The 13,268-nt window shown below is 38.8% G+C and overlaps 1 protein-coding gene across 2 annotated transcripts in view; it reads right to left on the bottom strand.

The window, feature by feature from the left end:
- LOC124777126 (oxidized purine nucleoside triphosphate hydrolase-like) overlaps positions 1-13,268 on the bottom strand; it is an 88,317-nt gene that overhangs the window by 60,993 nt on the left and 14,056 nt on the right. For both annotated transcript variants that reach the window (XM_047252412.1, XM_047252413.1), the window contains one exon: positions 2,472-2,623. In XM_047252412.1, the coding sequence (XP_047108368.1) occupies positions 2,472-2,620 (149 nt within the window). In that variant the 5' untranslated portion in view covers positions 2,621-2,623. The remainder of the gene's footprint in view (positions 1-2,471; positions 2,624-13,268) is intronic.

Here is a 13,268-nt window from a genome sequence, read left to right on the forward strand (position 1 = left end):
GTGTCATCTTTGGAGGCCTGTACCTTGGAGCAGGAATTTTTTTTTGGAGAAAGGAAAAAAAATACATGTTTCTTACTTACTTTTGAAGTGATACGGATTATGCCTGCATAATTCAGCTTAAAGTGCACATTCATATGTCCAGATTCACAATGACTTAGGCCCTACCTAGTATTAAGCTTTTCAGTGTGGTTTTCAGGATACCAATCTTCTTGGAGCACAACAACTGTATTATATCATGTTTAGTTCTTTATTATGGCACAATGCCACATGTGCCAGAAGATGAAAATGTGCACTTGAAATTCAGTGAACAGTTGAAACTAGCAAATAGCACGGAACACTTTGTTTCAAGTAAATTGATTGCCTCGTGGAAATGAATAATAAAGACCACATTTCTTTAGTAAACTGACAAAAATAACTTCATTGTTTTGCAACAAAAATAACTTCATTGTTTTGCAACAAAAATAACTTCATTGTTTTGCAAGGTGACTGGTGTTTGAATGTCAATAACCTGGAAATAATATAAAATCAGAAAACTGAAACTGACAACATGTTTTAGTGTTGAAGAACTATGTGAATGTATTTTAATTCACTGGGTAGCTCCCAACTATAGAAATTGTTGTGTTTTCATTTGACGTGAGAGCTGTAAATGAAGAGAAAACAGCTATATCATGAAACACATGTATGGATCACATGAAGCTACTTATGCAGCTAACAACCACACTACAAGTAGCCAGAAGCAGGAGAAGGCACTGCTTGTACACGACTTCAGCTCTGGGCATGTGCATGACCCCGCTGGCAATTGCTCAAACAAACCTCATTTAAACAGTTGTGGCTTCACACTCATCAAAAGCAGTTTGTTGTTACAAAGATAGCATAGTCTTTGCCCTAAAGCCTTTGACACATTTTGGTGTCGTATTGTTTTGTTGTTGTAAATGGAGCTGCATTTTATTTGCAATTTATGTTTTATTTTGGTGTTTTCCCTCATTTATGTTTTATCGCTGCAGTATTATTCTGCAGTAGATTATCAGTTGTTACCACCAAAATCCAAAAATTCACCTGAAAACTAAAACAACGAAAAATCCCTGGAATCCTAAAAAATTCTCCAGTTTTTCCCGGAACACATACACCATGTAGGTTTTTTAACAGCAGGTTCGAAGAACATGCAAATGTTATGGAAATGCTTCGGGAACTCAAATGGGAATCCCCGGAGGGGAGGCAACATTCTTTTCAAGGAACGCTAGTGATAAAATTTAGAGAACCAGCTATTGAAGCTGACTGCGTAAGGGTCCTACTGCTGCCAACATATGTTTCGTGTAAGGACCATGAAGATAAGATATGAGAAATTATGACTCATTCAGATGCAACCCTCCACCATGCACCGTACAGTGACTTGCATAGTATGTATGTAGATTCATTATACACCCACATCCTCCTCTCTGCAGATCCTTTTTCCTTGTATCTTGTTCATCTAGTTCACTCCTCAACATCAATAGGTCCCTCTCATTATTCTTCCTGCCTGCACCAGTGTGAGCTCATCAAAACCACACACCCACTTCCCATCTCCTTTCTCCCCTTGCCCACTGACAGAACCCTCACCCAAGTCTAGCTGCAGTGCTGATACACTGTAGTCAACAAGAAAGATGATGCATTGTAGGTGTACATGTACATACGTATACTTTTTAGTTCCATAAAAGGATTTGTCCGAAAGCTCAGCAAAGTTCTCTGTCTTGTTTATGTGCCTATCAGCAACTCTACTATACGATGAGTTGTTTTACTGTTTCCGCTATTTATATTCCTCCACAGACTTTCTATTGCCAAAATTGCTGCTTTCAGTTGCAAAAATTTCTGTATCTGGACCCCGTATAAATGAGCAAGCAGTCATAAGTTCAACAACAAATAAGCATAATAAAAATTAACAATTAATATGTTTTCATGTTATTTTATTGTGTGTGTGATAACTGTAGCATTCCGATGTTTGTTGTGATAGTATATTTTTGGTACAGCTGAGGTACTCCTTGGACATTGTATGGTGGATCCTAACTGTTAACGAAAACTGCACCTTTTACAACAAGAATTTATGCTGACAGCCAGAATACATTTATAGAGTAGAATATAAAAGAATAATTTAGTAGTTCTGCTCCTAATAGGCCATCTTGTGACTTTCATTTATAGAAATGGAAGTAGCTGTCCTGGTGTTCTATGGGACACTAAGCAATACAGTTATCCATTGAAGAATCTATTCCATTTGTTATGAAAATTATTTTTCATCATGCCACTGAATTCATGAAAGAAGTACCTGTGAAGAAGAGGAAAGAGGGTAATGAAACCAATTACAAGGCAGGGTAAAGCCACACTAATTCACTGAATCACTTATCGAATTAGAAAACACATTAAAAACTAAATGGCACCTTTCAGCATAAGGTTTATAAATCTCAGACATAAACTTAAGTTTTCAAAACCACAGTTTTTACCTTGCAGCAGCACACTGTATTGTTTCGCCAGGTTCAACTTTCCCTCCAAAGCCATTCCATTTCCCTTTTCCAAATCCTCTCTTCTTTAATCCTAACAGAATTTCTCTGTCTCTCTGTACTATTACCAAAGTAAGCAGCTTACGAAACATCAGCTGTAAAAAAGAAAAATTTTCACCCTAAATTTCAAGACTACTTAGTATACACAGATAGACAACTCATATGACAGATCTGTGAAAGGAATGAACAGCTAGCCTCAAATTACATACGATACAGAGAAGAGATCAGAAGCACTCATCTTTACAATTTATTTTTTATTTTCTCACAAGACAGGGGTTTCTATTTTTTATTCAGTTGGTATACATCTTACGTATACATTTGTAAAATATGAGGTTCATTCAAATGAAACCTGGTCAGTGCGTCTACCTTTGCGTTACACGTAAGGTGGCACCACGTAACTGTTGGTGCGGTGGCGCCATATATTGGTAGAGAGACTGCCGTGTGCCCATCGTTTGATGTTGCACAGCACCAGTGTGGTTTCACGCCAAAGAGAAGGTGGTCACACAAGTTATCGTCCACTACCGAACGTGCAGGCGAGTAAGCAGGAAAAACGAGGAGTGATTCGATTTTTGGTGGCGGAGGGAGTTGGAGGCCGTGAAATGTTTCAACGGATCAAGGCTGTGTATGGTGAGTACAGACTGAGTCGTTCAAGTGTTGTGGAGTGGCGCAAACGATTCCTTGAGGGGCGCGAGTCACTGGAAGACAATGCTTGTCCTGAACACGTTCATCATGTCATCACACCTGAAATGGTTGCGGAAGTGAATGATTCAGTCTTGGACAACAGCACAATCAATCACCTTGGATGAGATCCATCGGTTACTGGGTATTAGCATGGACACTGCCCACACCATAATACTTTCGAAAAATCTGTGCACAGTGGGCTCCCCACCAACTGACTGCCAAATAGTGCAATACTTGAATGGCGCTGTCTTTGAGTCATCTGCAACATTATCATGAGGAGGAATATAGCTTCCTGTTGCATGCTGTCACAGGTAATGAAATGTGGTGTCACCATTTTGAACTGAAAAGCAAACATCAGAACAAGCAGTGGAAACATGCAACTTCACGGCCTCCAAAGAAATCAATGGCTGTGCACACCAGTTCTGGTAAGGTCATGATGTCCTCCTTTTTTAACCACAAGGACTCACTGCTTGTCAAGATCCTGGAACAGGGAACCACCATCAATGCCCAGCATTATCACGCCACTTTACAGAACCTTAGATGAGCCATTAAGTCGAAATGTCGAGGCATGTTGTACAACGGCGTTATCCCTCAGCATGATAATGCCCACCCACATACGGCCAATGCAGTGAATACGACATTGCAGCAGTTTTGATGGGAAACGTGTAACCTCCCCCTTACTAATCGACCTATCCTGCTTGCGATATAAAATATGACCGTGGATCACATGTATACCTAATGAATCGACTAAAAATAAAAAAGTAATTAAACCGAACAGGGCTACCATTTGGAAAAATGAAAGTTATTTTGTGCATTCACTCACGAACAACACTGGACAGAAAAGGGGTACCACTGATCATGAAGCCAAAAGTTACACTAATTAACAAAAAGGAAATAATTACAGTCGCCAGCCCACTAAGGCGATTTACATCCAAAACCCTGTACAAGATGATGGGAAAGAAAAACATTTAATATTAAACACTGACATGGCAACTGAAGGTTGTCACCCCCCCCCCCTTTTTTATGCTAATTTTAAGTGAGTATGTAATGATAAAGAAAACTGAGAAGTCACTTTTACGTTAAGTTTGTCATTAAATTTTGAAAAATGCAATCGAGTAATGATTTGAAAATATCCACTTAAGCTGTATGTTAGTACTGAACTTCGTTACGTGAACAATGACTTTCAGAGACCTCAACATAACGTCATCAAAGAAATTTAGAGAAAGGTAAGCACTTTTTACTTTGCAGTTACTTAATTTTCAAATTGGATTTCATGTTATTGTCTGAATAACTGAGCCTTTTTTAGTGACTTGAACAGAATTAAATACTAGAATACGTACCAAACCAAACAGCCATGTGCTCCAAGCTATATGTAAAATAAATAAAACTTCTGCACTCTTAATTTGTGCATTTTCTTTAGATTTGGATTTTTTCCAGTGATAGAGTCTCAAACTTCGGTTAGCATATAAGGAAAAAAGGGAACAAGGACCCTGCTTGGTAACTGTTTGGGCGCAATGAGGACACAATCGCCCTGAATTTAACTGATTATTATTTAAATAAAGTTCATTAATCAAATCACATTCCGTTGTGCTGCTGGGTTAGCCATTAATACTTTCTACCAATGAACAGTCTTACTTCAGTGCTGTGCGTGCGACGAAACTCGGAGCCATGAAGAAACTGTGTTGCTAGAACTGCTGCTGTTGTTGAAGACGGTAGCATCTTGTGGGGCCATGGGCAATACTAATTAATACAGCCTCTTCCACCCATCCACTGTCCTTCCTCCTGCTACTAGTCATCTTGCCGGCGCACGTACATGATGCCGCCTAAATGGTACTCTCTACTGCGAGAGCGTTAACACCACACTTCCGCACATTACAAGCACTGGAACCTGTCTCCCACTCTCTCTGAGCACTCTACGCAACAACCCCCTACCTAAAGATTTTACAATGCTAAAAATACTGGGACACCCACCATACAGTCCCGATCTTTCACCATGTGACTTTCATGTGTTCGGACCTCTAAAACAAGCTATTCGTGGACATCGATTTGCAACGGGTGATAAAGTGTGTGACTGAGTCCGGGCCTGGATCCAACAGCAGCCTACTAGCTTCTTCAAGAATGGAATTGACCAGCTAGTGTCACAATAGGATAAATGTGCCAACAGTTTTGGCGACTATTTTTGAGTATGTGTACTGTGCATAACTACATTTTTGAGTTAATTAAATCATTACCATTACTTTATACTAGTGATCAGATTTCATTTGAATGCCCCTTATATATATATATATATATATATAAAATAGAGGGAAATATTCCACGTGGGAAAAATATATCTAAAAAGAAAGATGATGAAACTTACCAAACAAAAGCGCTGGCAGGTCGATAGACACACAAACAAACACAAACATACACACAAAATTCTAGCTTTCGCAACCAATGGTTGCCTCGTCAGGAAAGAGGGAAGGAGAAGGAAAGACAAAAGGATATGGGTTTTAAGGGAGAGGGTAAGGAGTCATTCCAATCCCGGGAGCGGAAAGACTTACCTTAGGGGGAAAAAAGGACAGGTATACACTCGCACACACACACATATCCATCCACACATACACAGACACAAGCAGACATTTGTAAAGGCAAAGAGTTTGGGCAGAGATGTCAGTCGGGGCGGATGTACAGAGGCAAAGATGAAGTTGAAAGACAGGTGAGGTATGAGCGGCGGCAAATTGAAATTAGAAATTAGCGGAGATTGAGGCCTGGCGGATAGCGAGAAGAAAGGATATGCTGAAGGGCAAGTTCCCATCTCCGGAGTTCTGACAGGTTGGTGTTAGTGGGAAGTATCCAGATAACCCGGACAGTGTAACACTGTGCACGGCCAGCACATCTTGGCACAGTGTTACACTGTCCGGGTTATCTGGATACTTCCCACTAACACCAACCTGTCAGAACTCCGGAGATGGGAACTTGCCCTTCAGCATATCCTTTCTTCTCGCTATCCGCCAGGCCTCAATCTCCGCTAATTTCTAATTTCAATTTGCCGCCGCTCATACCTCACCTGTCTTTCAACTTCATCTTTGTCTCTGTACATCCGCCCCGACTGACATCTCTGCCCAAACTCTTTGCCTTTACAAATGTCTGCTTGTGTCTGTGTATGTGTGGATGGATATGTGTGTGTGTGCGAGTGTATACCTGTCCTTTTTTCCCCCTAAGGTAAGTCTTTCCGCTCCCGGGATTGGAATGACTCCTTACCCTCTCCCTTAAAACCCATATCCTTTTGTCTTTCCTTCTCCTTCCCTCTTTCCTGACGAGGCAACCATTGGTTGCGAAAGCTAGAATTTTGTGTGTATGTTTGTGTGTCTATCGACCTGCCAGCGCTTTTGGTTGGTACGTTTCATCATCTTTCTTTTTAGATATATATATATATATATATATATATATGGCAAGAAATGTAAAATATATATGGCGAGACACAATTGGTCAATACTTTTACTGATCAAAATACAATTTGTCCATCAAACAGCGCATGACAACTACTAATTTGTAGTGCATATCAGGAAAAACATTAGTAAACACAAATTGTTCTATAGACAATCTGAGAACTCAAAGTAGATCTTAATAATAAAAATAAATTGATTGATACCGCATAATACTTCCGCCTCACCACTTTTCTGGGCTCAACATTTCACTCATCATGAGTGGATGCTGACTCAATTTTTCTGACATACAAAAGGGAAGACACGGAGATGTAAGGGAGATGTGGGCGTGTGCCAGCATGGTCATCATGTTCCTGAAGTCATTTCTAAGTGTGTGTAGCATGTAATTCCCCCCCCCCCCCCCCCCCCCCCACTCCCCAAAACTGTGTTATCAAGCTAACTTGTTCCAAGTACGTATAAACACAGCAACAGATTTTGAAGAACTGTAGCTAATGTCTTGTCCAGGCAAACCTGATTGATGTTTTCTGTGGATTTTCTTAATTCTTCTGTCAAATGAAGGGACAGTTCCTTCAACAAGGCCCTAGCGCATCACCTGTTCTATCCTCACCAACAAAGGATGTTTGTTTTATGTCTTTATATATGATGTGTATTTTCCTTATATTGAACTGATAGACTGTGTATCATTGTATAATGATCTTTAGATGCATAAATTATTACTAATTACTGCTACTACTATCACTAGAAACAGGAGCAATACAAGTTAAAAATAATGCATCTACTTAACAAGAAAAAGTGCTGATTTGTATTTCTGAGTTGCTCTATGTACAAGTAGACTATACACTGTCATTCACCACAAAAATAGAACTCAAATACCTTCCTACTAGAAGAAGAGCTGTGCATTTCTCTTCAGCAGTTAAATTTTGTACTTGATACACCAAAAACCTAACACTCTGCTAAATAAAACAGTGTGAAAAATATTAAAAATTATCAAACTGCTTATTCTTCTTGCCCACAAGTGAGGCCAAATCTCAAAATTTAACATATCTTGAAAAATTCCAATCTGCCTTGAGGTCTACATCACACATTCTTCTAACATACTAGATTGATTTATCCAAATGACACAGACACTACACTTCAAAACCGCATCGGGAGAAAGAGACGCAACAGTAAAGGAAATATATTACACTTTACACTTTATATTACATTAATTACCATCATTAATAATAAGTATTTGTGTGACAATCAAAGGGGTTTGTTTTGCACCTTAAATGGCAACAAAATAATGTATTCTGAAATGCACAACACCTACCAGGGTACAAAGTAACATGCAAAGCAAAATTGACTAACAGCAGGCAATTACTGTTTCTGTAAGAATTTAACATTGCACTGACATACACTGTGCATGAGTCACAGATCAGATCCAACCTGTTAGTCTCAATAAATTCAGTTCTCTCAGCAAACAATCTAATTTTTTATGCAAACATACTGATTTGGAAAAGGCTTAGAAAGCATAAATTATGAAAGCTAAAACTAATTATGAAAATCAGTAACACATTGTCAACCACAAGACTGCCAGTGAACACGACAGAGCCCAATGCCCAACACCATGTGCCTGCCAGTGTGCACATACTCAACTTTGCTTAGTAGAATGCAGTACTGTTCATTAACTTGTTTTTCTTGATAGAGTTGATGATAGTGCGCAGGAAATCAGGGTCAATTATCTTGTTCAATGTTTTGAACTTTGCTTTTTGCAGCTTTACCTTCATCAGAATTTTCATTAATAATTCTTATGAAATTTCAACATTGCTCAACATCCATTATAAAGTTGACTATTTATACCTTGGTATGCTTCATCATATAATATGATCATAAATTGTTTTAGCTCAAATGGATCCTGAATCTTCAACCGTTTAGTCAGTGTGACATTATTAGTGTTGGAAAACAACTGGTTTTACAGATAAAGGATTACCAAGGAAGCTGGAAGAAGCAGTGACTATGACAATTATTTTGGCAATGGACTGCAAGAAACATACAGAAAACAGAACAGTCCGAAGCCACAACTGTGACCAAGATTAAACTGGTAATACCTTGCCAACCAAAGATCGCACATACAGACCACAGTCATCCACAATGTGTGTTTCATCTAGCCACACTTGACTGTGGTTGCACGTAAACACACCATCCAAAGATGTACAGTCGAGCAAGGAAGGGAGGAAGATTGGGTTTAACGTTCTGTCGACAATGATGTCATTATAGACAGAGCACAAGCTCGGATGGTGTCAAGGATGGGGAAGGAAATCGGCCATACCCTTTCAAAGGAACCATCCTGGCATTTGCCTAGAGTGATTTAGGGAAATAACAGAAAAACTAAATCTAAATGGCTGGATGGGGATTTGAAATGTTGTCCACCCAAATATGAGTCCAGTGTACTAACCGCTGCGCCACATTGCTCAGTCACAGTAGTGTGTTGATTATCCAAAATAACTGGGGGACAAGCAGCCCACTTACAAGCAGTTAAGTCATGCAGTTTTTCCAGGACAGGTATCTGATACTGGTCACTTTCATCTCGGTCTTCAAACCATCACAAGGAAATATCTAAACATGCAAATGCTTCAGAAGCAGCTGGTATATTTTCATCTTAATTTTCTGAACCATTTGTTGATGAGATGCTGACAGCATCAGCTTTATGAGTGATAAGGTTTACAATAACTATTCTTTTCTGTAATACCTTCTGAAGGCTTGATAAGGACTTGATCCATGAACTGTAATAAAGAGGTTACAATAGGTGGAAGAAACATCACTTTTTGTTTAAGATATCACATATTACATGAGTTAGTGCATTGTCAAGGAGCAGTAATGCTTTCTCCTTTTTGTATTCTTTAAATGATGAGCTATTACAGAGGGCACAAAGATTTCCACAAACCATTCCATGAAAACCATATTATCCATCCATGCACTCTTTTGTGTGGTGTAAACAACAGTCATGACAGACATATTAATATGTTCAAAACAACATGATTTCACTTTTACCAGAGGCAAGCATAGGCTATCAGGAGCATTAGCACAAGCTAAAGCACTAATGTGATCCTTGCTTATTTTAGGAACAAGTGCTGCTAATCCATGAAATGAAGCAAGAGTTTTTCTTTGTAGTTGAGCACAGTTTCATCAAAATTATAAAAGTTTTTGAGAGCATAATCTTCTACCCTCAACAGATCTCTTTGTTTGATTTTGAAAGAACAGTTGCTGAAGAATTAGTAGACAGTTTTTCTCCTTGTATCTGATGCTCATAAGTGCCTTGCCTTGACTTAATCATTTTAACCAGCCCATGCTTGCTTTAAAATTTGAAAGCCCTCCAAGATTTTCATTAACTGAATTACCTTTTCACATAGAATGGGACCGGAGATAGGTTCTTCTTGTGATTATATTTGTGTAAACCACTTGTAAACAGCATCAGCTAGATCCATGTTCTTGGCGAGCTTCACAGTTTTATAACTTGTCAACCAGTAGAATCAAGCTCAGAGATGAAATTTGTGATGCTCATCTTTTGTTTTTTTTTTATACCCGCAATTGTCGACTTAACCATTAGATAAATTGTTTGCCGATTCCCATTCCTCTGAACTTTTATTACTCTCATATTTATCTTCCACAAAAAGGACAATATTAGGCATTTTATATTATAAGTTTATTTTACACAATAAAGTTGAAACACACGTCTGTAACAGAGTGAAAATGGTTATTACCATCTCAGCAGCTTGGTATTGGTGCAGGAAGGGGGCAGGGGGACCAAACGGGCAGAGAGCAGCGAGAAATACTCATTCAGTTGACTGACGCTCTACTGTACTTCACTAAACAGAGTGAAGCTTCTGGCTGTCATTGGGCACATGGCATCGAGCATGAGGGCTCTGCTGTGTCTGTCTGTGAACCTCATGACAGTCAATATGTCAAGCCATCCAAAAAAATGGACTCTTCTGATACGCAGATCCAAGTGTAATTTGAGTAACTTCTCTAATGTGGCACATCCATAAGTCTAATGAATATCACGGCATTCATATAACTATATCTCAGATATGCACTATTGAAATAAGTTATAACAGTATATGTGTTTTGTAATTTGGGCAGTAAAATAACTGACTGCCAAAGTAGAGAAGATACAAAATGTAGACTGGCCATGACACAAAAAGCATTTTGGAAGAAGATAAAATGTACAGTATGGAGAGCAGCATCAAACCTGTCTTTGGGCATGTATAACAACAATTACAATTACAACAACAACTGCATCTTCTCTCTTTTCTGCAAGTTAACATGGCGTACCACAAGGTTCTGTACTAGGAGCTCTTCTCTTTCTTATCTGAATTTATGGATGACACCACAATAATAATAAAAACTAAGAAGAAAAGTATCAAAAAGAATATATAAACATGGCCACAAACCAACACAGTAACTGGTCTCATTTAAAACATCAAAATTTTAATCATGGTAGTACAATGACAATTAACTTTCACAGCACACAAAATGTAAATGTTGTACATGCATGTTCATCATTAAAAGGCTGTTATGCCCTAAGGATCCTGGAAAGCTGCACCACTGAGCAGAAAAATATCAAGCCCATACTATGCAAATTTCCATTCACTTCCACAATATGGAATCATTTTTTTTACTAGCAGTGGTCTTTCACGTTGCCTCGGCATGATTGGTGTAAAGCAAAATTTTTGATTCCGTTTTATGCACAATATTTCAATAACCAGTTGTCTTCTTCAGGTGGTGCAAGATGTGTTAGGCACACTCGCTGTCTTGACTCTAACCATACTGTTGGAGCCCAGGCAGTGAGTACTCTTAGCAACACAGCTCGCAGCACCTGAAGAAGATAACTGGATTGGTCATCGAAAACTGTGCATAAAACGGATCAACAGTACACCATTAATTAGCACTATTAGTTACTATCAGTGACCCCCCCCTTTCATTCTTTGAAGCAGGGATGCACAGACTGTGGCCCGTAACTGATCTGATGGCAGCCCACTTCTCACTGTTCGTTCTTGTAATTTTTTACTCATTTTTCTCTCTCCCAAAAAGGAAAGAGCAGACACTTGTGGAACTTAGTTCTTTTGAGCCGAGTCTAGCAGGCATTGGGGTAGTGGGGAGATCAAAACTTGGAATAATAACTTACTTCATGGCACATTAGTTTTGAGGTTGCTGCCCTGACTAGTCACATTGAGGGTTTCACAGCTCACAGTACCTGCAAGTCTGTACACCGCTGCTTTAATGAATTGAACTCCCCTGTATAAAATTAGCTTATGCGGAAAGCTATTTTCAAATACTGATATGAATTTATTATGGAACAGATTATATTTTATACTGGCTTTTGGTTCATTATAAATTTCGTCCCAGGTTGTTTCTTGTAAACTACTCTGAAAATATTTGCCAGTAGTCATTAATGATTTTAACTGACTTCCACTGAGGTATATCCACACTGTACAGCACTATGTCATTTATCCTGACTAACTGTGCATCATGATCAGAGACAGCATTTGTTACTGGGTGAACAGTTATTTTCTTGCTTTTTTCCCTCAGCGCAGAAAACATTATCAATTAGGGACCTACTGTCTTTATCCATCCGTGTTGCAATGTTAACTACTGAGAGCAAATTGTAGGATCCGAATAAGGTTTCCAGATCATTTTTCCTATCATAATCATTTAATAAAATCTACACTGAAGTCACCACAGACTATTAACTGTTTGCTCATGTCTGACAGAAAGCACAGTAACGAATCCAGGCCCCTCATAAATAATTCAAAATTTCCCCATGGAGATCTATATACCACTACAATTAAAAGTGAACTGTTTTTCAGCACTGATTCACAAGCACACACTTCTAGGTGCTGATCACTACAAAATCTACTTGTGTCAATTCTTTTGAACTTGTGTTCTGCCTTAATGTATGCAACAACTCCTCCTTTTCCCATATTAGTTCTGCATGAATAAGCTGCTAGACTGTAATCTTTCATATGTAACTTATCTTAAAAGTTAGAAATTGTGTGTACAGTTTGTAAAAAGTCACTAAGCACTCTCATTCTTAAATACCGGATGAATAAGTCTGGATAATTTGTGTGCCGTGAGTTATGCTGCCTCTAAGATATACACACACTCTGTAACTGTAATATTTGTCTTTCTGTAACTGTAATATTTGTCTTATTATGTTAAACCTTTAACATAACTTTATAGCTTATAATGAGTAGTTCATGACAGCATTTTAAATTTGGTCTGTGGTGGTTATCGACTGCAAGAGTCGACCGCCTCATCTATGAGAACGAGCTTCTTTGAAAACTGTTGATCTCAGTGTGTTCCGAACTCTGTATTCGAGCGGATGTGTTTGTACCAACATGATCAAAATAAAGTTAATTCATTATAAACGAGCAAATACTTAATGTTGGGTTCAATATTACCGTACGTAACATCCCGATCCCCACACTGGTGACCCCGACGCTCACGAACGCCGCTTACGACGCCAGAAATATGTACTGGAACATCGCCATGGACAAACAATGCAGCAACCCTTTGTCGGATTTCTACATCCATCGACTTCGCATCACACCGCATCTGGATGCAGCGTACAGGAAGTGTAATTAGTGTGTAA

This window comes from Schistocerca piceifrons, chromosome 2 (genome assembly GCF_021461385.2).
Source record: "Schistocerca piceifrons isolate TAMUIC-IGC-003096 chromosome 2, iqSchPice1.1, whole genome shotgun sequence".
NCBI lineage: Eukaryota > Metazoa > Arthropoda > Insecta > Orthoptera > Acrididae > Schistocerca > Schistocerca piceifrons.